Consider the following 23954-nt stretch of genomic DNA (forward strand, 5'->3'; position numbering starts at 1 on the left):
CAGACTGTTGGTGCGGGCGGGCCCGCCAACGCCGATCAATGCTGATCCGCCCTTGATACCTGTTTCGTTTGGTCGCCATGCATCGCGGATGCATCCTGCAGACGTCATCATCATGCATCGAGGCGAAGGCGCGGCGCTCAACGATACCCCTGTGGTCTTGGCTTTTCTCGTGGCTCGTCACGAACCACGACCGCCCCCTCTGTTTGATTCAGGTGCTTGAGCGACAGATACTCCCCCCGGGACTATTACTTCAATAAACAAGGTCCAAAGCCATAGGGGCACGGCATGAGCTGGAACCAAAATAAGGATCAATCGTATCAGCCAGTCTACGAGCCAGGGCCGTATGGCGGCTCAAGCTACGCGCCACCCACAGGACCGCCACCACAAGCTTATGGGTCGGACCAAAAGTCGCCGTACGATGGAGGCCGCTTCACTCCCAAGAAACGAATTCATGACCCCATCTTCCTCATCTTGTTCATTGCCCAGGTGAGCCTCTGTCCTCCCCCTGATGTCTCCAGAAAACTGACGCTGTACATCGTTTACCTGTAGTTTGTAGGCCTCGTAGTCATTTCTGCTATCGTCCTCTCTGATTGGATCAAACATGGAGGCCTCGGCGGTGGTGTCGGTGGGGATGGCAACACTGGAACAGCTGTCACTCTGAACAGGTGCGTTCTACTGCCTAGCAAATACTCAGAAACCTCATAACTATAATAGACACACTGTGTACCTTCTCCTGTTTGTCACGGGGGCTGCACTCCTGCTGTCCACGCTCTATCTTATGCTGGCGCGGATATTCACAAGACTCATCATGCACATCACGCTCATTCTATCTATTCTTCTCAACATGTGAGTCTGCCGTCCTTGGACATCGCTTCACGGCTGCAGTGTGCCGACATCTCTACTCAGCGGGATTTGCATCTACTACTGGATCACCAAGTACTACTGTGGGTTCCATCTGAGTTGCCCTGGTGCCGTCGTTGACCTCCACGAACAGCCGGCGCAATTATCTTCACAATTATTGCAATCATTTCTGTCTTTGCATACTTCGGATATCGCTCTCGGATTCCACTTGCATCTCTCCTTCTGCAAATCGTCATGGACGTCGCCAAGCACCATATGAGTGTATATGTGGTTGCATTCCTTGCACTTATCCTTCAGGCGGCCCTCAGCGTGTAAGTGACTACTCATAGCCGCAATGTGCGTAGACGTTGACATAAATTCTGGAATAGGTACTTTACCTTTATAACCATTGCAACGTACGTCATTGGAAGCTTTCTGTAGCCTTCGTGGATATTAATCAGCTGAACTCAGCTATACGAAGTGGACGCCCGGAAATCCTTGTAAGGCTCTAGTAGCATTGCGTATACGAAATATGCTGACTCTGCACTAGCTTGCAGCACGGGGACTGCCTGTTCGTCTGCAAAGGTTACCGGTCTCGTAGTCTATGAGGTCTTCTCCTATCTCTGGACCTCACAAGTTATCGGCAATGTGGCGCTCGCGACAATGGCAGGCGGTCCGTTCGGAAGTACGTCGACGTGTCTCGTTGCGCGAACACGGGCTCATCTAGATTAATCTCAGGCTGGTACTATTTCGGGCCTCGCGATGCGGGCCAAATGGTACGCAGGCTAAAATAGAGGCGCGCAGGGACATACGCTGACTATGCCGGTAGCCCTCGCACCCGACGTTAACGGCTTTCGTCCGTGCATCGACTTTGTCCTTGGGCTCGATCGCATTTGGCTCTCTCATCGTCACTCTTCTCGAACTGATTCGGATGCTCTTGCAAGTCGCTCGCAACAATGCCAATGCAGATGGTCATCGTAAGCAGTATTGCCCATCACGTCAAAAATAGACGCAAACCCTGCTGACCATTCTCAGCTGTCGAGGCATGCCTCGCACTCTGCGCAGAATGTTTCATCGGATGCATCGAGGGTATGGTGCAGTACTTCAATCGATATGCATACATCGAGATTGGTAGAGCACCCTGTGTAACATCACTTACTGTCACATCTGACGTCACTTCTCACAGCCTTGTATGGCAAGCCCTACATACAAGCCGCGAAAGACACTTGGGGCCTGTTCACGGACCGTGGCATCGATGCGCTCGTCAACGACCAGTTGGTTAGCATGAGTACGTCGTCATTGGCTCGAACCATGAATTTACGACTCACTTGCCGATTCGAGCTCTTACATGGGGCGCATACGCCGTCGGACTGATGTGCTCGCTGTTCGGGTACCTCTATCTGCGGTACACGCATCCTACATACAACGCGGACGGGCAGTACACGGCGCCCGTCGTGCTCTTCGCGTTCTTGATCGGCCTACAATGCTGTGCGTTTTTTCCTTGGCTGGACTTTGACCAAAGGCTTACTTTTCTTCGCTTAGCACTGACGTTGTCGTCTGCCATTGAGGCCGGTGTGTCGACCATCTTCGTCGGCCTGGGCGAGGACCCGCAGGTGCTCGCGATCCGCGCGCCTGCTCTCTTTGGGGTGAGCCTGTTCGCGGAACTTGTACGCGCACTAATAGCTGATCTCGGCTTGCAGCTCATTGCCACGACCTACCCCCAAGTCACCCAAGGCGTCCCCAGAGTTTGAGCTGTGGATATCGAGCGGGACGGGCGAGCTACTACAGATACACGACTTTTCACGATACACGATCATCCTTCATGTGAATCTCATGTCGACGCTGTATCTCATTAACTACCAGTAACGCGGTAGTCTGGGAGTAGAGTGTAGTCTGAGTCTCTAGCTAAATGATAAGGGGTGGACGACGACCCGTTACATTGCAAGTTTATTCATGGAGTACTATTGTAGTCGCGAGGATATCAGCAACTGAAATACCATAAAGATAGCTTGATTATACGAGAATAACGGAAGGAGTCGAGCGAGCGAAATCGTGAGGTCCAATAGTCGACGCCGAGATCGAGCTGGAGTTGTTCATGGAATACGTGGGACATGATGCCTCGAGAAGCAGGGCACATCAAGACTTGAAATGCGTTCCACTCCGTTGAATAGTACTTACTGTAGGCTTCCAAAATGACATATCTCTAGAAGTGGTCCAGTCGGGGTCTACTTCACTGATACTGCAGCTCGTGTTGATGGTAAGGCCGCCCATCCGGCCACATCCTCCATTCCTCCACTTGGTCCCACACTCTTGGACAAGCTTTTCCTCGGCGACAGCGGCCGGATCGCGGGACATAACTCGCTTACTGGTGACGATCGCGCGGTCGCCGTTTGGCAAGCTCGTGACGACGGGTCCGATCCCGCTGGGGAACACCAGCAGTGGTTTCGACAAGAGTGGGCATGAGGAAGAGTCGACGGACACGTCGTCCAAATCCGGGATGTCCTGGAACGTGGTCGAGGGGAGCAGCGGATCACTGTCCGCATTTGAGGTCTCGCAGTCCAATCGGTGGGCTGATGGAGCAGCGGAAAATTTGTGAGGCGTGTTGAAGACTTCGTCCGCGACTTGTGAGGGCAGCTTGCCCAGCGGTGATGGCGAGTTGTCAACCGTCCAGAAGCCTCCCTTGTTGGCGTGTTCGAACGAAGACGGAGATGTCGGGGACACGGGAGATGCGGGACATGAAAAGAAAGAAGAGACCGGGCTATACTGAATGCGTCCCTCGGAAGTATTATAGTAGAAACCGGGGTCACTCTTGACTGTGTCTGAGGTGAACGAATTCGGTGAAGCAGGCGTTCGAGGGAAGATAACGTCCGAATCTGCGCTAGAAGAAGACGCAGCTGAATCAAAGGAATTATCTAGAACCCCAGCCACCTACCGGACCGTAGCATCAGTCAATCTGTGACGCTACACGAACAAAGTAATACATGCCATAGGCCACTTGGGCTGAGATACCGCCCGCCGCCGCTTGAAGGGCCTCATGCGCGTCAGAAACGGCATAGTGAGAGGGATTGGGTTGACACACGAAGCACAAGGCCCAGTGAACGCACCTCAGGTGGAGGGAGCGAGCAAAGATAAAGCTGCGGGGCACCGGGCACTACATAAGAGGAACGAAGCGGCGCTTACTAAAATCAATGACCAGAGAGCGGATGTCAGCCGCAGGAGAACTGCGGGAAGCCCTCATTAGGAAAACTGAGAATAGCACGTAAATGCGGCTGCGTGTCGAGAGTGAAGTCATAGGGCCGGACAACGGAAACACTCGCGACTGGGTCGTTCTGAAAGCGATTTTGTTCCTGGCCGATTTTTCAGCAGATTTTTCAAAGCCTCATCAAGTCAGAGACTGTTACCATCGTTTGTACCAGGTTAACGTCTACTCAGAGCAGCTGGGGGACTGGCCCACCGCGGAAGACGTGGTGGATGGCGGCAAACCACAGGCTGGCGCCCGCAGAACCCAACTTTGTGGCGGTGATTGGATCAAGTTGCTGCGCAGACAGGCGCCAAGCCACGCAGCCTGCGCCCGACGCTCCTTACACGGGACGTCGTGGTATGAGCTCGCGTTACCTCCCCAGCACCTTCCTCCGTTGACACGCTCGTCATGCCACACCGCGCAGAATACCAGCCACTTGCTCAGCATATCGACGACGACGACGACGAAGGCGACGTCTCCGATGTGTTGCCAGCCCCCGTCACAGCCCCCTCTCGCCGCGGTCTGCGGCTCTCGCAGCGTCCGGGCAACATCGACCTGAAGAAGCTTGACCATGCGTTCAAGAGGTGTGCTCAAACACTGTTCCGAAGTGCCGGGCTTGGTGAACTGAGTGTGCTTCTAGATGGACGGAGTCTATTGCGCAGAAGGTGAAACGGAAGAAGAAGGTCGAGGACAAGTCGCGGAAGGAGATTTGGCATAGCGTGTTCGCACCTCAGATAGAGCCGGTTCCCACAGATAACGATATTCCGGTGCGTGTCAATGCCTCGTCCTACTGTCAACCTGGTTTTTATGTCTCCTTGACTGCGCAGATTAAAACCCTGGACCACAAGCCGCCTATGATGCACGCGGACTTTCAGAAGTAAGCCTCCGTCACTCTGGCAGCACATAAACCCATTCTAACTGGAGAAGGCTTGTTGACGCAGTGAAAGATGCCATAACAGACGGCATACACCCCAAGATGATCACCAAGGGTTCCTCAGGGTCGTACTTTGCACGAGCTAGGAGTGATGGCAAGGTTCAGACCGTGGCGTGAGTCCTATTGCGCCTGTAATTCTCTGAAACGCAACTAGAACACCCCCACACTAGTGTCTTTAAGCCCAAGGACGAAGAGCCGTATGGCGACCTCAACCCGAAGGCATGCGCTGACGCTCAAGCTCTCTGAAACCCGCTGACTATGTCTCAGTTAACCAAATGGCTACACAGGCAATTTAGATGGATCATACCCTTTGGCCGAGCATGTCTCATCCCTAATTTGAGGTAAGCAAACTCCGTTTTGTTCGACCAACCACTGACCATCTCATAGTTATATCTCCGAGGCTGCCGCTTCGCTGTTGGATGAACGTCTCGAAATTCATATAGTCCCTCGGACAGAGCTAGTGCCACTGTCAAGCCCGGTGAGTCATTAATGTGCTAGGCTTTGACGGATGCCTGACCATTGTTAGGCCTTCTATTATCACTGGCTTGACAGGAATGCTGCGAAGAAGGGTAAACCTCTACCAGAAAAGATTGGAAGCATGCAGTACTTCCTTCATGGATACACAGGTATGTTGTCGCTTTTGTTCGCGGTGCATTAGCTTCAACTTTCTCTTAGACGCATCTGAGTTCCTGAGGAAGCATCCATGGCCAGGTCGCGCATTAACAGATACATTTGATGATGACACGCACCGTAGAGGTAAATGGTCGAAGAAGTTTTGGGCAACAATGAAGATTGTTTGTGGGAAAACGGGCACGGAAGACGAAGGCTGGGACGAGGAGGAACGAGAAGAGGAGCGGATGCTCTTTGATGCGACCGAGAACGTCTCTGCCGCTGAGGATTTCTACTGGACACCAGCTCTGCAAGACAACTTCTGCGAAGAGCTAGAGAAGTGAGCTGTGTTCATTTTTGTGGCGCGGCGGGCATGTTTAACATTTCTTTCTCAGGTTGGTGATTCTGGATTACCTGATGCTCAACACGGACCGCGGAGCAGACAACTACATGATCAAGTTCTGCTGTGCGCCACATGGGAAGTCCCTAGTTGACGTCGCGCCCTCTCGGGCTGGTGCCCGCGAGATGACAATGATGGCAGAGCTTCGTCAGACGAGCACGCCGCCGATGGGCACGCCACAGATGACCGCAACCGCTTCCAACTCGAATGCTCGCACGCCATCAATGTCGTACACTGGCCTTCAGCTCCCATATACCCAAAAGCCTCATATTCACATTGCCGCCATCGACAATTCGCTGTCGTTCCCGCATGAGCACCCGAAGGGGTGGCGGTCCTTCACTTACGGCTGGCTGTATTTACCCGTTACGATCATTGGTCGACCGTTTAGCCAGAAGACGCGAGACCATTTCCTCCCTCTACTCACGTCCAAGCAGTGGTGGTCGGATACGACGTTCGAGCTGCGGAAATTATTCGCAGTGGACCCAGGGTACCATGAGAAAATGTTCGCGGTAAGCTTATTCGTCCTTAATCCCACGTTCCGATCGTCTAATACATGCAAAGCGTCAATTGGCAGTAATCAAGGGTCAGGCCTGGAACATTGTCCAGTCATTGAAACATGCAGTAAGTCTCCCATTGCTCTAACCATTTCTGATTTTGCTGACACACGACTCTCAGGACGAAGGTCGGCTCGTTACATTTCATCAGATCAGCGTAGCCATTCAAACTTGACTGATTCTTGCCCTTTACACAGGTCCCTTGGAGCTCACGCGACGGCAGAAAGTGCTGGTCTGGGACGATGAGATGGAGCTGACTGAAGACAACATGCCAGCGATCCTTAATGGCCCAGGACTGTCCCGGTTGCCGCCGCTCTCGCCACGTTCGCCACGTTCGCCACACTCTCCCCACCCGTCCATCAGCACCCTCCCAGAGCGTCCTCGCTCACGGCGGAGCAACAGCGTGACGGATTTCCCCCCGCCGATGCGGCGCGTGTCGTCCGAACACTCGCGTCCGGTGTCCTTCAGCGCCAAATTCTCGCGCGTGCACCCGGCGACGACGGGCGTGACGGTGCTCGAGCACATGGAGCGGCTTGATCAGGTCGAGGCGGGCCTCAAGCGGCTCGTGCTCGAAGAGGGCGACGGCGAGGACGAGGACGAGGAAGAGATCGACGTCGGGACCATGCGGCCCCGGCAGCCGAAGAAAAAGCAGCATGAGGCTGCCAGCGGCGAGGCAGCGGCGGCACAGCTTGTCATGTCACCGTCGGCGCAGTCTGAGCGACTACCTGCCGTGCCTGAACACGAGGACGGCGGCGCCACGGCGGTGGCGGCTGACGACGCGAACTCCATCACGGAAGAAGACCTCGTTGCAATGTCCAAGTCAATGTCGCACATCGAGTCGACATCGCCGCATGCGCGCTGGATGAGTGCTGGCCCACGCGAGCGGGCAGACCTGGATTGGATGGATGTGGATGCCGCGAACAGTCCCAGAAGACGTGTCGTCATCGCGGAGGTCGGTGTAACTGCTGCTGTCCGAATTATATTTGCTAATCTCTTTTCCGGTTTAGCGTCTGGAAACTGTCGATATCAACCCATTCTTCTCATGCTGGTAATGATGCCAACTACCTAGTCGTCCGGACTATATCCTTGTTGTACATTTTCAACTGCTTGGCGATCGGTATATCATATAGACAAACTGAACAATGTATCGCACGGAGGATGTACGTGTCGATAGATAAAGCGTAACTCCGCAACGTCGCGAGATAAGTGTTCAGTCGCCCTCGGCCATAAGCCATTGTGCGAAATCGTCGAGACGCTTCTTCTCGGCTTCATCGCCTTCGCCCTCGACCTCGTCGTGTGCACCACTACGCTTGAAGCGCTGCTTGCCGGTATACACCGATGCTTCGATTCGGCGTCCTGCGAAGAATCTGCCGTTCATTCGCTGAGAAAGTGTTAACATCCGATATTTGGGGACCGCAGTAAATGATTTTTTGACGTACAATGACACACGCCTGTGCACTTAGTGGATCGCGGAACTTGACTGTCATGATACCTTCTGGCTCTTTCTGTGGAGTGGAAGACATGATATGAGCAGGCTAGTAAGTCAGGTGAGCGAGAGGGTACGCACATCGTACAGCACAACGTTTGTCACTTCGCCCAAAGTCTCGGATTCTTCTCGGACATCCTCCTTCAAGTCAAGAAGCAAGGATGCGTCCTCTTCAAGCTCTCTCAGAGTGAACATGCGCTTAAGCACAACAACGCGACTCATCTGGTTCGCTGCGTGAGACTTATCGTCATCCGTGATGGAAGGGCCGAAACCGTCTTCATCATCCCATTCGCGTAGCTTCCTGGCGTTGCAGTGAGACCGACGGCCAGAGGCCAAACAAGCATTACACTCACTTCACCATCTTCCCGATTCTCTTCGTTGCCTTCTTCTTGTCGACCGTCTTCCGGAGTCTCGCGTCTACACTTCCCTCCACACTTCCCGATTCGTGCTTATGCGAGAAATCCGCCTTCTGCACGCGCATGCGCGTCGAGGACTCCCCGAGTCTCAGCTCCGCATCGTCCAGGATACTTTCCGCGAGCATCACGCTCTCCTCCTTGAAGTACACGATGAGGACTTCGCCGCTGAATGACCCGTCCTCGCGCGCATACATCTTAATCTTCGGTTCGCCCTTGTCGTCCTCCTCGATGAGCCCACATTTGCTGAAACGCTCCATAATCTCGTCTTGGTCCGCGTCTGAAGGCAGGCCCGTCACGTACACTGCCGTGTTCTTCGACCTGCGCTCCGGCGGCTTGTCGCCGTTACTCTTCATCTTTTTGCCTTTATTGGACGAAGGTCCCGCGTCCTGGCCCGTGGTGTCGGACGTGAAGTCTTCAGGCTCTTTGCGCTTCTTGATGCGCTTGAGGACTGGCGCAACAGGTGTCTGTAATCAATGCATGCATGAGTAACCTTGCCGATACCAACGTCACGGGGACGTACTTCTTCGTCGACGCCAGGAACGGAATAGGCAGCTTGCTGTGCCTTCAGAAGATCCTCTGAAAGCTAGAAACATGGTGCAGACTTGTCAGTTTCAAACGGGAAGGCCTCTCTTTTCATGGACCGGGGTACTCACAACTGGGACCCACGCCCCTTTCGCGGCATCGTATTCCATTTCATTGCCGTCGTCATCTTCAAATTTCCACGTCCCAGACTGTCTGTCAAAGTGGAATCGAGGATCGTCGGCGAAGGCGGTGGCCTGGGCTTGGGCCGAGGACCCTGCTATGATTGTAGGGGGTGCTGCAGGTGCTGCAATAGTGGCTGCACTCGCAGACATGGCAATAGGTGCCGTCGGCTGGGGCAAATATCGTTCAGCGAATAGCACGATATCGGAATAGATACTCAAATACGACGTGTAGCGTGGCCGAGCAAATTCAGGGAGATGGCGGGCGCAGGTCAGCTATGTCGGAGCATAGCAAGATGAAAGGCAAGTTCAAAGATGGCCTATGACGCCCTCACGTGTCTCCTCAAGCGCTCGCACAGCGCGTAGACCGAGCGAAACCAGGAGAATGTCGTTTAATGTGGCAAGTATATATTTTTCAAAGTGCGCTGTCTATTTCACGAGTAACATGGGGAAGTACGACGACGGATCATGGGGAGCATCCTCTGCACGTTCAGCTTTCCAGCGCTTAAACGAGGTGGGGAAGCTGGGAGGCAGCTTGGACTCTGAGAAGATCTTGCTGGCTTGGGTAATGGTGAAAATGGCAGCAGTAAGATCTACAGGCTCGCGGGTTGTTGTGGACAGTTCGCTATGCTCCTCCTGGCCTTCGGCAGCGGGAGCGGCAACTCTGCAGCGATGAATAAGAATACACGAGATACGAAAGCTCCGGAGCATGAACATACGCTTGCTGCTTGGCGTCATGATGTTCAATCAACAGTGTAGACAGCTCGGTCTGCGTGACTACCGACAACTGCGGGTATGCGCGCCGTACGTCGCGCTTCCAGTAGGGATTCTGAGCGGGGTCGGAAGCTGCATTGCATCAGGCACATGAGCCCGGGGAGTAGGCCGGCACAAGTAAGCACACACCTTTGGTAGCCGGGGTCGAGTACTTCTCCGGTCTTGACGCTGGTGGTGGGTAGCGGTGGACACCTTGGATAGGCAGACCGCTCGAGATCTCCGGGTTTATGACCACGGCATCACCTGTGCACACGGCGTCAAGCCAGCGAGTACATAGCGCGACGAAACACGACGTACGAAATTTCTTCCAAAAGCCCTTTGGGCTGAGGTGATAGAGAGTATGGTCTGCGAACTTGCTAGCCATAGTCGAAAGGCCGGCGAGAGCGTTGTCGAGGGAGTGAACGGAGGACGAAAGAGGAAAGCGCGCACGTGAGAATAGCGTTGGGGAGGCGCGCGCTGTCTTCGTGGCGGCAGCCCCGGTCCCAAGCCTTTTGCAGCGACGGCCGTTGTCATCAAGCCATTTCACAACCATATGGGAAGTGCTAAACGGATGGTGAAGTTTTTGACTTGCCATTCAAGTGCTCAATGCTCCTGACAAAGTGGCCGACATACGGACAAACAGCATTTCACGGACGCAGGGTACCGCCGATATCTAGAGCAGACAACGAGAGTTACGCCTGTCGCCCCGTTGTTTTGCTCCAGATCTGAGGTCATACTTCCTCCGTGGTGCCTTGGAGGCTATCCGGACGGCGACAGCGTGGCATGCTGCTTTGCATGCTACCAACGTTGCGGGCTCCTGTTGGCCTACTGGAAGGCCATAGAAATCAGATGGTCGGCCCTGTGACGACAAGTTCTGTGGGTGTCTATTACGTTCAGATTATTTCAATTATGAGCCGCCATCCGCGACTCTCCCTTGGCTTTGGACATTGATTGCTTTTTCCAACGGGAAACCCCCATTTGCGACTACTTCCTCGGTTCGGACAACCCATCGCTCCGCAGGTGCCTCGACTATCAGTACTTAAGCCCTGCACGAGTCGCATAGTCTCTCAGCATCTGAGTATTGCCCTCGACCTTCCGCACTACCTGCACTTGTCTACCAACACTTCGCCTGCAACGACTTGACATCCACATCTTCGACATGGCCACATTTACCATAGCCCCGACGACAATCAGAGCTCAGATGCCCTCGGTTTTCGGCTCTATCACCCTTCACAACGACGCCACAATTTCCCCGCCAGACTCCCCACTTTCGTATGTCGATCTGTCCCTAACTTCCCTACCAAACGACCTCGACTACCAAAGCGATCCCCACCACCTTCCCGGTTTCGACTCTAAGGAGTACGGCGCACAGCGCAAACCCGTCTTCTACCTGCCGCCGCTGCTCTCTCTGCCTCTCGAGGCTTTATGCCTTCCAGAGCCAGCAGGCAGCTACCGGCCGTACACGACATACCAGCCAGACTTCGCTGCCGTAACACTAGACCTGCACAAGGCTCTGCATCGATTCCGCCCGATTACGGAGAACCACGCAGAAGCACCGTTCGACGAAGCGTTCAACTGGGAAGAGCTGTATCTCCCGGAAGATACCGAACGCGAATGGTTCGCGGTAGTCACACACAGCAAGACAAAGAACGGCAGTGATGATGGTCGTAAGAGCTCCCGACCCGAATCGTCCCGTTAGCATACCGTTACTAATCAATTTCGCCCACGCTAGCTCTTTACGACGTGAACAGAGAAGCACACGAAGAAGCCGTGCGCCACGGCGGGGTACACTCCAACCTGTCTTTTTCTATAACAATACTGATGTATTGTGATACGTGGCAGCTCGTTCTGTATTGGGACAGTGCACCACACCCTGTCACGAGGGTCAAGACGACCACCTGCATCTGGCGATCACGCGCCCACGCAATCGCAGCACATTCGGGGCCACACCACATTCGTGCCCTCCGCCGCGCTATCGCCACGCACGAGCGATACGATACACACCGATACCGCCTGCGCAAGGTTCGCGGCGAGTGCACGCTCCGAGTAGAGCGCTACGACAACGGCGACGATGGCTGGTAGGAGGATCTAGGGCTCTGTGAGCTGGTGAGGGGAGTCCCGGGTAGTTGCTGGCGCATTTTCCGCTTTCCCCCTCACATTTCCCTCTTCGGGCTTCTGCCCGTCACTCTTAATCTCGGTTACGACGGCTACTATAAAGCCTCCTGCAGTCTTCATACCCCCTCTTTGATCACGCATATTCTACGAGATCCGACTACTCGTTTCAGCTCGCTTTGTATTATTATCATCCGAACTTGTAAATCAGCACGTTGTAACATTCATCTCATCACACGGAGCACAAAACGAGGGTCGTTAGCCTGTGGAGAAAGACAAAGTGTCACGTAAGTCTAAGTGTGTCACTTGGCGGTTTGAGACTATGCTTCATTCAGACTTGGGAATGCATCTGCCGCAGGTCGCCGCCAGCCTCCGATTTTGGCCTTCAATCTGTGGGCGGCTACGTCTTCGATCAGTTCAGTGTATGTAGAGCTGTTCTCAACATGAATCACATGTCTTGGTTGCCTCCGCTACTTCTAAACACTTCTCTAACATATGGATTCGCAGGAGTTAGGATGCGAGATGTTGGAGATCCACTTTGCCATGATTGCATGTAATGGATTCTTCCAGCATCCCCAAACACTCTCGGGAACTACTCGACACCTGCGTTTCAATTCGTAGTTACGGAGGAACGTGATTTACAGCTCCAGCACTTCCATAACAATGGTAACTGGGCACTAGGTATGTGGCATACGTTCTATACATACATTCGGATCGTGAGAGGCGGCCGTATAGGGCGGCAAGGCATGGGCAACACGACAATCTCTCAAGAACAGGATTGCTCGCACATCTACCACGCCACGAAGATGGCGCGCTCTGTAATGCTACGTTGCTGGCTGTGCCGTCAGTGATACACCCGGCCCTACAAGGCCCAACAGGCGTATCGAAACTGAGCCGCGAAGGCGACTAACTGTCGCCAACGGACTGGGTCATGGCGTGCGTGGCCCAACCAGCAACGTCAGCTCTAGGTTTTCTTGTAACCGGGTCTACGCATAGCGTCAGAAGCGTGATGTGGACGTTGATCCCGTCTTGCCCAATGTCGCAGCCTGCGATCGTCGCGAGCTGAGACCCAGCGTATAAGCAACGGTACGCGGATTGCACCACTCTTCCGATGCATGGTAGCTAATAGAACAATACAGGAAAGATACGATGAGTACACACAGCTCGCCAGCTACTCACCTCCGGGCAGAGCTTAGCGGATGGACGCCGTTCGTCATGCCGCCCATCAATGGCGAGCTTGGCTTACGCTACATGGCGCTACACGTGCGCTAGAAAACGCCTTTTATGCGAATTTTCTGCAGAAATATATTAATATGTCAGCATTTCTACGCGTCCAAACGCGGTCAAGACTCGGACGGTGTCTTCCAGGGACCAGAATGTCATCCTTGGACTGCGCCACAAGGCGGCATGCTGGGCGAGGCGCGATCACTCCGGATGTAGGTCGGCCCTAGAGCGCCCGCTAGAACACTGCTCATCCCAATGTCAAAACTAAACGTTCAATAGGCTCTAACCTATTCCGAAGGAGAGGAGCTTCGAGGTTTTGAATGCTAGCCGCATTGGCCGGCGAAGTGATTTCTCGTGGGAAATTGGGCGGCTTTGAACCCTAATCTCAGGTCACACGCTACGAAGGTTGCGGGGTGGGAGGAACAGGCACGGGGCTGTACGGTGATATATGACATTTGATAGATGTGACCCTCCCTCCTGCTCAACATGGTAAAATGGCGGTGCAGATTGCTGACGGATCGTCACATTCCTAGGATGCAGCTGATCTCCGCCAGTCTATGCGTGCCGCTAGTTGGCTTCCTTGCAGCATGCCAAGTCACAGCCTACATCCCGCTAATATCCAGGGTTGATGAACTCAACCCGAGGCATTATAAGACGGCGTCGGGTACCTGCGCATCGCTGCGCAAACTCCGACATCTCCAGGTGTACCCTTGACCTCGACCTCCCCCATGGTTGCCGTACGATCCAGCCTGCTCGGAGTGTTGTGTGTGGTGCTGGTGCTGGTATGCGGGGTCTCGTCGCAAGGCACCGATACCAACTGCTCTGCGAGCTTCAACTGGGTGAGTATGCAACCCCGTCGTTCCTCCTCCACACACTCAACGTTCTCCAGGCGGGCAACGATCGACAACAAGATATCTGTCTCATCACGGCCTACCTTCGGTCGGCGTGTCTTGCAGATCCCACTGGTATGTCGGGCATTCGGCGAAGCGATCAATATTCACCTTTGTGCTCCAGATGCATTTGTCGACGCGTTGCCCGGCCCTTCGTACTTCTACGTACAGCCCACTAAGCCAGACGACTGCACCTGCAGTATGGTATACTACAATACGATCAGTGCGTGTGCTCTATGTCAAAACGGGAGTTTAGCGCCGTAAGTTCATCTTTGAAGCTGTCTGCTGGTTTCTGAGCGCCTATGGTACTTCAGGTGGTCAGGCTACATTACCAATTGCACTAGCAGCCAAGTCACAGTCGCAGGATACCCTGAAAACATACCCCTTGGTACCTCCGTCCCTGCATGGGCATACCTGGACATCTCGTTCGAGGACGATTTCAATGTGACGGCTGCCAAGGCTTACAGCCAGATCAACAGCACCATGATCGTCGGAACTGCACCAACCACGTCCTTATCCGCTTCGAGCTCTGCTTCGTCCGCGAAAGCCTCTTCCTCCAGCTCTACATCCTTACAACCATCCGCCTTGCCTGCTGCGTCCCCCGGTTCGTCGAAGAAGTCCAACACCGGAGCCATCGCTGGCGGCGTGGTCGGCGGCGTGGTCGGCGCCTGTCTAATCGCGGCAGCGATTGTGTACTACTTGCGGAGGCAGAGACGCCCTGCGGTACGCAACAACATGAGCGAGGTCGAGCCGACGCTCGTAGGCTCGTTCTCGCCTCCCGTGTCGCCTGGTCCGATGTCAACAGGACCAGCTGCGGTAGGCTCAGTCTCGAAGCTTTACGTGAGTGTCGTTCTCGCCATTGTGCGCAAGTATTCTGATGCGTACTCTGCTGCAGAATCCTGACGATCCCTCTACGTTCCCGGGTGCGCATGGGCCTCCGACAATGGGATATAACTACGGACATGACGACTCCAGCATGTCGGGTCGATTCAACCAGCCGGGAGGGTACACTGGTGCTGCAGAGTTGTGAAACGCCATGCTTCATGGACTTGTATTTGCCTTGTATATTATTATCGCGGTGCCAGTGTCGTGTGCCGCGACCCTGGCCTGCTCTCTGGGGTTTGGTCAAGGAGTTACAGTGTGTATATTCCGCAGAAGCGCCATGAATACTGTACCGCTCGGCACATGTGTGTTCTCAATAGAGATAAGCTATTGGTCATTCATATGGTGGATCCAACTTGGTATTGTATGACAGCGTGAAAAAGATGGTCGTAAAAAGATGATCCTGAGATGTGTTAAAACAAGTATCAGCGCAAATAAATAAGTGTCTATGATTATACAAATGCGAGCCGTAGCAGGTCGTTATGAAATCATGCAAGTCGAGTGATAGGGTATCTAATATGATGCAGTCCCTCCACGGAAAGCGAGACAAAGAGCTGGTCTCCTCAGAGCGGACGCTCCTGTGCCATTTTTTCCACTTGCTGCGCCTGTTCGGAACTGGAGCTGAGTGTACTCGACGACCGCTGTGCCGGCTGTTGCTGCTGCTCGATGTCGAACTGGGGGATCTCCTTCGGGGTAGGGCCGTCGATGACGTAGGGCGCCTTGAACATCGACCCGTCGATGAACGACGGGATGCTCCGGACGAAGACCGTGAGCCAGAGCGTGAAGACGACGCAGGCCCAGGCGGCACCGAAGGCGCGGAAGAACGGGCTGTCGAGCACGCGCGCGAGCTGCAGCGAGAGGAGGGCGAACGTCCCGTTCGGGAAGATGAGGCCCCAGTACGCCATCGAGAACGCGAGCCGGCCCTGCGTGCGTGCGACGTGCGCGATCGAGATGAGCGCGAGCAGGATCCAGGCGAGGCCCATGCTCCAGAGCGCGTACGCGCCGAGGAAGCAGCCCGCGAAGATCATCTGGCCCGCGAGCTGCAGCATCGGGAACGTGTCGCCGATGTGCAGCGGGAGCAGCTCGGACATGGCCATGCCGTTCTGCAGGAGCGAGAAGCCGCCCTGGCCGAGCGGCCCGAGGACGATGAAGGCGGAGAGGATGAGGCCGGCGTCCGGGGGGCCGGCAGTGATGAGGCGGACGAGGTAGATGCAGATGATCATGAGGGCGAAGGAGAGGCCGATGAGGACCATGACGAAGGAGAAGCCTGTCGTGACGAGGGCGAGTGTGCGGGACTCGTCACGGATGACGTTCGCAATGAGGCCGCCGGTCGAGGACGCGACTATGAGAGTGACGACGGGCAAGAGCCAGACGGCGGTCATTTTGGAGATGGCGTGGTCCTGGCGAACCATCATCGCGTAAATCATGCCGAAGGCGATCACGTAGGAGCAGATCGAGTCGAGCCACCAGAAGCCCCAGAGAGCCCATAGAAAGCTATTCGTGCCTGTCCCGCCCGAATGCCAGTCGTTGTGAATATTCTGCAGAAGCACAGTGAGCAAGCGTAAGATGCAGCAAGCATGGGTGAGACTCACTAGACCTGAGTTAATGAGTGTCGCGGCACCCATGGGGAAGCAGCCTATAAACAGGCTTTGTGCAGGGTGCGACATCATCATAGACCAGACCTTAAAGAGGATCAGCATGCGAAGGCTCTCCAAGAGCACCGTGCTCTCGGCCAAGTAGCGCCACATACGCCGCCGGCTGGGCCGAGAGTGTTTAAACGGATAGCTCACCTCTGGGAACCAGAGATAACGCAACACAGTACATGTGCAGACGAAAACAAACAGAACAAGGTTGAGGAAGAAGATGACGAGGGCGACGATTTTTAGTGCGAGGCTGTCGTTATTATATGGGAAGAGGTGGACGATGGCAGAGGTGATTCCAGTACCCATGATCACGGCGTGCCATGACCAGCTAAAGTGCCTACGGACGTATGTCAGTGAGTACGAATCCGGTGCAGTGTGTGCTATGATGAGCAGAAGGCTGTATATACCTTATACGCTCTCTCCACGGCTTCCACTGCGAGTACGGCAGCATGAGAGGTGCCATGACTGAGAACAAACTCGGTGAGGGCAGGGTGATCGGTGGTGAGGACGAGGAGGATTCCTGGATGGTAGGTTATAATCACCTCGCAGGTTGTTTTATACCGTTGATCCTGGTCTGGGTGGGCGATTGACTTCACCCTGAGGCTCCCATGACCGCTGACCCGCAGGCGAATTCGGAATGATCAGAGTGAAGTTCCCACAATACGCCTCTTGCGCTGATGGCCGACGAGCTCCGCCGCACGGTGATTGGCTCCGGAGCTTGCATCCACATCGTAGCGCCGATATCAATTCCGAATACCTCAAAAATGATTTTGATGGGAAGCCGCTATTCAAGCGCCCTATCTCGCCATTCCCGTCGCCATTGCGAATTGGTATTACAGACCAACATGGACCGCGCCCACTGGCACCCACAGTTTCACTCACCGGGACTCGCTCTGAACGTTCACAATATCGTATATACTCCATCGAACGCCGCTGCCGCGCTCCCACCATGTCGGATCTCTGTCACAGCCGAATTCCGAATTCACGTCTTCCAATTCCGAATCGACCCTTCCGAATCTCTCACTGAACGCTCACCAAGACTTGTCACACATGCTCATGTCCACCTGGTGGAGGCTTTTCACTCCGCTGTGTTTCGAAAACTCTGGGCATCTGCCAGCTTCAATTCGGAAAGGCAATTCGGACAGCAAACGTTGGGGCAGTCAGCTGTGACACCCCCCTGAATGTGAGGCTGTACTCATTCGGATTGACCTGCTGCGTGCTTACTACAGACGTGTTAGAATTCGGATTGACCTGCTGTGTCCTTACCACAGACGGTGCCAGAATCCAGACTTCTCCCTGTGGCGGCTAGTATATAGCGAAGATGGCGAGCTGTGCGACGTTGTTCCAACGGCACCTACACATGTCCGCGCTGCGTATCGCTGCACGTCGGTCTCGCTTTTCAGCCCCTTCCTCTGCCGTACGCGGCTTCCGTACTTCTATCTCCACCACCAAGATATCTCTGCACACATCGACTCCTCCTGCCGTCTCTTAGCAGCTCGTATCTCGCAGGCTGGCCACCACGGCTGCGGCTTTAGAAGCAAAGTACACGCATGAACAGTTTTTCGTCCAGCCAGACATGTATCAACCAGCTGCCAATGAGACACCTGCCATTCATTCATTCTTCGAGAATGTCACCGGCACATGGCAGTACGTGATCGTGGACCCAGAAACGTCAGAAGCGGCCATCCTTGACCCCGTTCTTGACTATAATCCTGCATCTGGGGCTGTCTCTACACTGTCAGCTGACAAACTGCTCGCATTCATCAAGCAAAATGATCTCAAAGTAACGCGCATCCTGTGCGTACCTTATCTGAATTGCTGCACGTCCTGGCTGAGGCATCACCAGTGAGACGCATGCGCACGCCGATCACCTCACGTCGTCGCAGTATCTAAAGCGCCACCTGGGTGGCAGTGTCTCTATTGGTATCGGTGTGCGCATTACGCAGGTCCAGAACCTTTTTGGGCCTGTGTACGGCTTCGATAACCCGCAGCTCCTCGAGAGCGCCTTCGACGTGTACTTCCGGGACGACGAGGAGTTCAAGCTCGGCAAGTTCACCTGCAAGGTCGTGCACTTGCCCGGTCACACGCCGGACCATATCGGCTACGTCTTTGGCAAGGCCATATTCACCGGAGACTCCATCTTTAACGTGCGTAGCGCGCCGCTTTCCACCAGCTCGCCGCTAACGCGTTGGCTACCGTAGCCCGATATCGGCTCTGCACGCGCAGACTTCCCCGGCGGCGACGCAAAGGACCTGTACAAGGTAAGATCAGCCCTTTCCTGACCGGACCCTGTCCCAGAGCTAACAATACCACCCAGTCGATGCAGCGCTTGATCTCGTTCCCGCAAGACGCCCTGCTCTTTGTGGGGCATGACTACCCGCCGCCCCCAGGACGGGCTCCGACGACGGGCGCGACCGTCGCAGAACATCGCAAGCGCTGGGAGACGAAGGACGAAGACGACTTCGTAGCGTGGCGCCGCCAGCGCGATGCTACCCTCAGCGCGCCCCGCCTGTTGCATCCGTCGCTGCAGGTCAACATTCGTGGCGGGCGACTGCCGCCGAAGGATGAGAAGGGCAGAATGTGGTTCAAGACGCCTGTTCGTGGTGTCAACGATCTCTGAGGACAGTATGTACACAGAAATAGGATATCTGGACTATTTCTACTCTTGCAGTACTCCGGGGAGTGCTGACAATTGTCCAGTTGTAGCTTGCTGCCCGGGGCTTGCGGAGGTGTGAACCCGAAGTATGATGGGCTCGAACGCCACGACGATAATCGAGATCGCGCTTTTCTTACATGTGAAAATACAGGTGAGGAGTTATGCACATGCTTTTATAGAGTACTCATTTGAAAGCAGTAAAGCGTGTGATGACGAACCTCCATGCTGAATAGACCGGTTGTACAAACGACTGCAGCGGTCGGTCTATGGAGGGCTGCTAAACTCTTGGCCGGGATGTTGCCCTACAGTACAATTTCTTGTACGTGGGTCGGGCTGGAATCAGGGACCAACGATCCCTCGTGCACGTTTGCCAGCACTGATGCTCGTCAGGGAAACGGTCCCCAGATACGTATAGGCGGCGGTTATGCAGGTGCCGCCAAGTAGGTATCATACAAGCAAAGTAGGCTGCCGTCCGACTAAAATCCCCGCAGCGTATAAATACGATTTTTATGCCACCAGCAAGGCTGCCGTTAATCAAGTAAGTCACCATATGCGACGAGATCCTCCAAGCCGCGCACGGGTGTCGGCGTCTGCCACTGAGCAGGCGCGCGATGTCTTCGGACGCTCGTGGGCGCTCCGTGTTCCATCAAGCTATAGACGATTCGTAATGTCGTGCCTCTTTTGAGTTATATCTCCTCCTGACATACATCTACACTGATTTCCATTAGATTCAGCTGTAAAATATAACGAGTACTACTCACAGATCCTCGTCACCCACCGGTGCATCCGAAGCGGCGTTCTCCCCGCGCCTCTCTGCCACTAACCTTCCTTTGTCACAATTCGTCGATACCCTAGCATGATTTGGACCGAAAACAGACATGCATCTTCCATGGCTGTCGTGCGCCGTACGTCACTTGCGGTGTTATGTCTCACTACCTCGCAACAGGAAGCAACGTAGTCACTCGCTCGTGTACGAGAGTAGGGCCCTTGCGAATGTGCGCATCGTTTGGCGGGATTGGGCGGGATCCCTGACTTCTCGTAGAATGTACCCGGTTGCAACCCGGCTGCCCTGAATTTTATGATGCTCGCTAATGATTTCGTGCCATCGACTGATGCTGTCTCATGGCTAGCGAACGGCATGACTGGTTTTGCGCCCGTCGGGGGGTATAAGTGCGGGGCGTGATAGATGATATACAGGCAATTTTCGGCCCTGATACCCTCACTCTCTCTGCAGAGCTCCACGGCCATGCACGCGACAAGCTTTGCTATCCTCGCCTCATGCGTCTCTCAAGCTCTCGCAGCCACTTATGCCCTCAGTGACTGCTACGTCGGCGCTGCCTTCCTCGCAGCGTGGCAGCACCAAGCCATCCCCGACCCCACTAACGGCAGAGTGTAAGTCTCGACAGTTGTTGCTAACTGAGGTGGTGTGCTGAATCGCTCTGTAGGAACTACGTTGACCAAGCGACTGCTCTCGCCAAGAACTTGACATTCGTGTCGGACGACTCCCTCATCCTGAGAGCGGACGACACCACTGTGCTCGATCCGAATGGTCCTGGTCGAGACAGCGTGCGGATTCAAAGCGTGAAGGCTTACACGACGCATGTTGTCATGTGAGTACACAGCCTACGTTATCCGTATCTGTGCTTCTTACCCGTATAACAGCATTGACGTCCGCCACATGCCACAAGGCTGTTCGACGTGGCCCGCTTTTTGGGAAAGTGACGTGCCCAATTGGCCAAATGGTGGCGAAGTTGACATCGTAAGTCTCCATTTTGTTCGCGATGTTTTGACGATACGGGAATTGAACATCGCCGCAACCTTTTCTCGCATATCCGCCTTGTCGTACGCTACAGTGAGCTTCTCAAAATCCTTCGAGCCCTCCAAGTTTTGACTTGCTTCATTTGGTAGGATCGAAGGTGTTAACGATGTGACTCCGAACTCGATGACCCTGCATACAGGCTCGAACTGCTCCATGCCTGCCAACCGCACCGAGACCGGTACCCCGACGGCCCTCGACTGCGATGTCAACACTGACAACAACAGTGGCTGTGGCGCCCATGCACCGACTGCAGATAGCTACGGTCCTCCCCTGAATGCCATCGGCGGTGGGTGGTACGCCATGGAGCGCACGAACGACTTCATCAGTGTGTGGTTCTTCCCACGGAACAGGGCCACACCATTCGACGTCTCGAGCGGTGCGCTCCTTGTTGACACCGATCACTGGGTGCTTTATCGTCGTGCATGTTTATGGTGCGTGTCAAAGGCTAATCGGTTTTGCTAGGGCACTCCCACTGCGTTCTTCCCCAACACCGACTGCGACATCGATTCACAATTCGACGCCAATAATATCATCATTAACCTGACTTTCTGTAGGTGCTCCCTTTCCTGTTGTGGTAACGCTACTCATAACTTCTACAGGTGGCGATTGGGCAGGAATCGCCTCGGTCTATTCGGGTGCGGGCTGCCCGGGAGACTGTGTTGGTACGTGGCTGGTTTTTTCTGCGATGTATGTGAATGCGCTGAAAGTGCAGGGCAGACTTCGTTAACAACAACCCTGCCTCATTCGCGGATGCGTACTGGGACATCGCAGCCGTGCGTGTATATGAGAGTGGTGGCAGCCTACTTCGCCACCGTGGCATGACCGACCGACTCCACCGCCGATCTAAGTTTTATTGATTTTTATTATCTCGTAGCATATAGTAGCAAGAGCATCCGTGCTTAATATGGCTGTCTTCACCTTCGCATGCACAAAACTGAGCTGATTATGGCATAGATGCTGCAGCACACATTATGGTGGTACGCTTAGAATAATCGCAACGATACCCTTACCACAGTAATGCTACCGCTTTTACATGAGTAATACGAAGTGCCTGTCTCAATTCTGATATAATTGGACGGCATGAAGGCGATTCCGACACGGTAAGAGATACCGAGGTAAGCTTCAAGAGAGTCACAGTCTCAATAGACCAAACACCTTCGGGGACAGCTTGGTCTTGAGAATCGAAATCGGACTTTCGTCCAGCGGCTCCTCGTGAGCCCGCTCGATCCCAGCTCCATACCTAAGGCGAACCTTCTCCAGACGCTCTGCATTCGCTGCTGCTGCATCTATCGGGGCCCAGTCCAAATCGCGCAGCGAGTTTCGGAGGTCGTCGAGAACGTCAGGCTGCGCCGAGTGCTGTACGACCAGCACCAGCGTCACTGCCCTCGCGGAGCAGTGGGCGAGCAGTTCTGCCACGTGCCGGCTGATTTCGCCAGGGCGACTTGAACTCGCCGTGGGTAAGGGTGGCAGCGAGACGTCGCAGTCGTATAAGAACGCGTCGAGCTGCGGCGCGAGGTCGAGGAAGGGCAAGAGGCTTTGGCTATACCCGGTGCCCACTGGCCGGCTGATGGACAGGTGCGCCAACGAAGACATGATGATGACGATAGTGAGAGCATCGAGGTATTTCCCGACGCTCGACGCTCGACAACGGTCAAACGTCAGAGCGCTGACCTGCGTCCGTTCTTCACCAATCGCAGGGTAGTGTGGCGGATCCTCCGGAAGCGACACCTCGGCCCTTCTGATCACCACCTCCTCGACAGAGGCAAAAAACCCAACGATGCTTGCAAGCGCGTACTGGTCGAGATGGAGCGCGTTCTCGATCTCCAGCTTCTTTAGCTTGCGCGTTGCGCGCCCAGTGGACCTGTCTTTCTCCGCAGCGCTGTGCCCGTTGATATTCGAAATGAAGACACTGCGGAGGTTCGGCAGGAGCGCCAAGACATCGAGCAGTACGTCCAAGACGAGAACCCCCATAGGCGCCTTGTTCAACTGGATGAGAGTAAAGCTGAAGCGGAGGTCACGCACGGCGTTGCATACGCGCGCGGAGCCCTCGAAGAACGTCCCCAGCAACACGAGCGCGCCGCGGGCTACGCGGAGATCGGACGCGCAGCTGCAGTGCGAGACGGTGCGCTTCCTGCTCCAGTGATGCTCGCACTTGGGCCAGCGCCGACGTTTGAAAAGGTGTGCGGAGGTAGAGTGCGCCCAGGCACGGGAAACGAGGGAGCACTCCCGAAGCGTCTCTCGGTCATTGTCCAGAAATGAGAGGATAACATCGATGAGTTCCTGAGGTAGCACAGGAACATGGACGCTCTGAGGTACATCTTGAGCCTCCGCTAGTGTTTTCCGTCCTCTTGTGACCGCCCTATACCGGCCTCGGAATGCGGCGCCAGAGCGTTTCATCCTACTTATCCGAGCAGGAACTGAGCAACCCTTGCATGGAACGGTGCATGAACGGGTCACTTTCACACTTACGTTGGTGCGGACCACCTCAAGGTGGACGATGGTGGTGGTTGAATGGTTGATCTAGGGTTGGGTTTTCGAGTCAAACACTGTTACTACAGCCATGGGAAATAGCGCAGTTCATTTCCATGTGTAAGTGGATCATCAGTGATATGTTATGTCAAGCGAAAGTGGTGCATGCTATGAATTCAATTCAAGGGTTCGATGCTTACCGTATGTTGGAAGATCTGGCAAGTGACGGTCGCGGAAAGAATGGAAGGACAACCCTTGCTATAATAGGGGGTAGTAACCTTGTGGCAATAGTCTCTGATGGCGGACGCGACCTGATTGCGAGGAA

At 54.6% G+C, this 23954-nt stretch overlaps 9 protein-coding genes across 9 annotated transcripts; 6 read left to right on the forward strand and 3 right to left on the reverse strand.

The window, feature by feature from the left end:
• Window positions 1-247: 247 nt before the first annotated feature.
• Window positions 248-3924, forward strand: PHACADRAFT_257987 (uncharacterized protein). The gene is made up of 17 exons (XM_007396898.1): window positions 248-486; window positions 550-665; window positions 715-846; window positions 907-944; window positions 995-1172; window positions 1230-1256; window positions 1312-1340; window positions 1391-1525; window positions 1579-1616; window positions 1670-1817; window positions 1876-1971; window positions 2027-2128; window positions 2182-2328; window positions 2383-2486; window positions 2541-2958; window positions 3019-3768; window positions 3826-3924. Exons 1-15 carry the CDS (start codon window positions 286-288, stop codon window positions 2589-2591), a joined length of 1542 nt encoding a protein of 513 aa, XP_007396960.1. The 5' UTR covers window positions 248-285; the 3' UTR covers window positions 2592-2958; window positions 3019-3768; window positions 3826-3924.
• Window positions 3925-4410: 486 nt separating this feature from the next.
• Window positions 4411-7979, forward strand: PHACADRAFT_174771 (uncharacterized protein). Its single transcript, XM_007396899.1, has 13 exons — window positions 4411-4665; window positions 4722-4848; window positions 4909-4958; window positions 5009-5128; window positions 5186-5234; window positions 5283-5356; window positions 5403-5493; window positions 5542-5641; window positions 5691-5964; window positions 6020-6533; window positions 6586-6645; window positions 6769-7530; window positions 7586-7979. Exons 1-13 carry the CDS (start codon window positions 4490-4492, stop codon window positions 7628-7630), a joined length of 2442 nt encoding a protein of 813 aa, XP_007396961.1. The 5' UTR covers window positions 4411-4489; the 3' UTR covers window positions 7631-7979.
• Window positions 7980-8130: 151 nt separating this feature from the next.
• Window positions 8131-8954, reverse strand: PHACADRAFT_257994 (uncharacterized protein; the record flags this gene model as incomplete). The annotated part of the gene is made up of 1 exon (XM_007396900.1): window positions 8131-8954. A coding segment is annotated over exon 1 (415 nt), but the record flags the coding sequence as incomplete, so codon positions are not given.
• Window positions 8955-9610: 656 nt separating this feature from the next.
• On the reverse strand, window positions 9611-10319 carry PHACADRAFT_97480 (uncharacterized protein; the record flags this gene model as incomplete). The annotated part of the gene is given in 3 exon segments (XM_007396901.1): window positions 9611-9881; window positions 9901-10027; window positions 10085-10319. The coding sequence occupies 3 exon segments, from the start codon at window positions 10317-10319 to the stop codon at window positions 9611-9613; spliced, it is 633 nt and encodes a 210-aa protein (XP_007396963.1).
• Window positions 10320-10444: 125 nt separating this feature from the next.
• On the forward strand, window positions 10445-12291 carry PHACADRAFT_257997 (uncharacterized protein). The gene has a single exon (XM_007396902.1). The coding sequence runs from the start codon at window positions 11094-11096 to the stop codon at window positions 11631-11633; it is 540 nt and encodes a 179-aa protein (XP_007396964.1). The 5' UTR covers window positions 10445-11093; the 3' UTR covers window positions 11634-12291.
• A 536-nt stretch (window positions 12292-12827) lies between these two features.
• Window positions 12828-15377, forward strand: PHACADRAFT_258000 (uncharacterized protein). The gene is made up of 6 exons (XM_007396903.1): window positions 12828-13132; window positions 13186-13482; window positions 13550-14109; window positions 14160-14235; window positions 14285-14420; window positions 14475-15377. The coding sequence occupies exons 3-6, from the start codon at window positions 13999-14001 to the stop codon at window positions 15061-15063; spliced, it is 912 nt and encodes a 303-aa protein (XP_007396965.1). The 5' UTR covers window positions 12828-13132; window positions 13186-13482; window positions 13550-13998; the 3' UTR covers window positions 15064-15377.
• A 2-nt stretch (window positions 15378-15379) lies between these two features.
• PHACADRAFT_258005 (uncharacterized protein) lies at window positions 15380-17193 on the reverse strand. The gene is made up of 4 exons (XM_007396904.1): window positions 17093-17193; window positions 16833-17022; window positions 16635-16724; window positions 15380-16580 (listed from the first exon to the last, which is right to left on the reverse strand). The coding sequence occupies exons 2-4, from the start codon at window positions 16989-16991 to the stop codon at window positions 15606-15608; spliced, it is 1224 nt and encodes a 407-aa protein (XP_007396966.1). The 5' UTR covers window positions 16992-17022; window positions 17093-17193; the 3' UTR covers window positions 15380-15605.
• Window positions 17194-18248: 1055 nt separating this feature from the next.
• Window positions 18249-20112, forward strand: PHACADRAFT_258008 (uncharacterized protein). The gene is made up of 7 exons (XM_007396905.1): window positions 18249-18482; window positions 18532-18832; window positions 18887-18946; window positions 19003-19310; window positions 19386-19492; window positions 19540-19781; window positions 19833-20112. Exons 1-4 carry the CDS (start codon window positions 18262-18264, stop codon window positions 19303-19305), a joined length of 885 nt encoding a protein of 294 aa, XP_007396967.1. The 5' UTR covers window positions 18249-18261; the 3' UTR covers window positions 19306-19310; window positions 19386-19492; window positions 19540-19781; window positions 19833-20112.
• A 475-nt stretch (window positions 20113-20587) lies between these two features.
• Window positions 20588-22045, forward strand: PHACADRAFT_210087 (glycoside hydrolase family 16 protein; the record flags this gene model as incomplete). Its single annotated transcript, XM_007396906.1, has 7 exons — window positions 20588-20733; window positions 20787-20951; window positions 21004-21183; window positions 21250-21565; window positions 21623-21710; window positions 21760-21822; window positions 21878-22045. The coding sequence occupies 7 exons, from the start codon at window positions 20588-20590 to the stop codon at window positions 22015-22017; spliced, it is 1098 nt and encodes a 365-aa protein (XP_007396968.1). The 3' UTR covers window positions 22018-22045.
• Window positions 22046-23954: the final 1909 nt, after the last annotated feature.

The sequence above is a fragment of the Phanerochaete carnosa genome, assembly GCF_000300595.1.
Source record: "Phanerochaete carnosa HHB-10118-sp unplaced genomic scaffold PHACAscaffold_6, whole genome shotgun sequence".
NCBI lineage: Eukaryota > Fungi > Basidiomycota > Agaricomycetes > Polyporales > Phanerochaetaceae > Phanerochaete > Phanerochaete carnosa.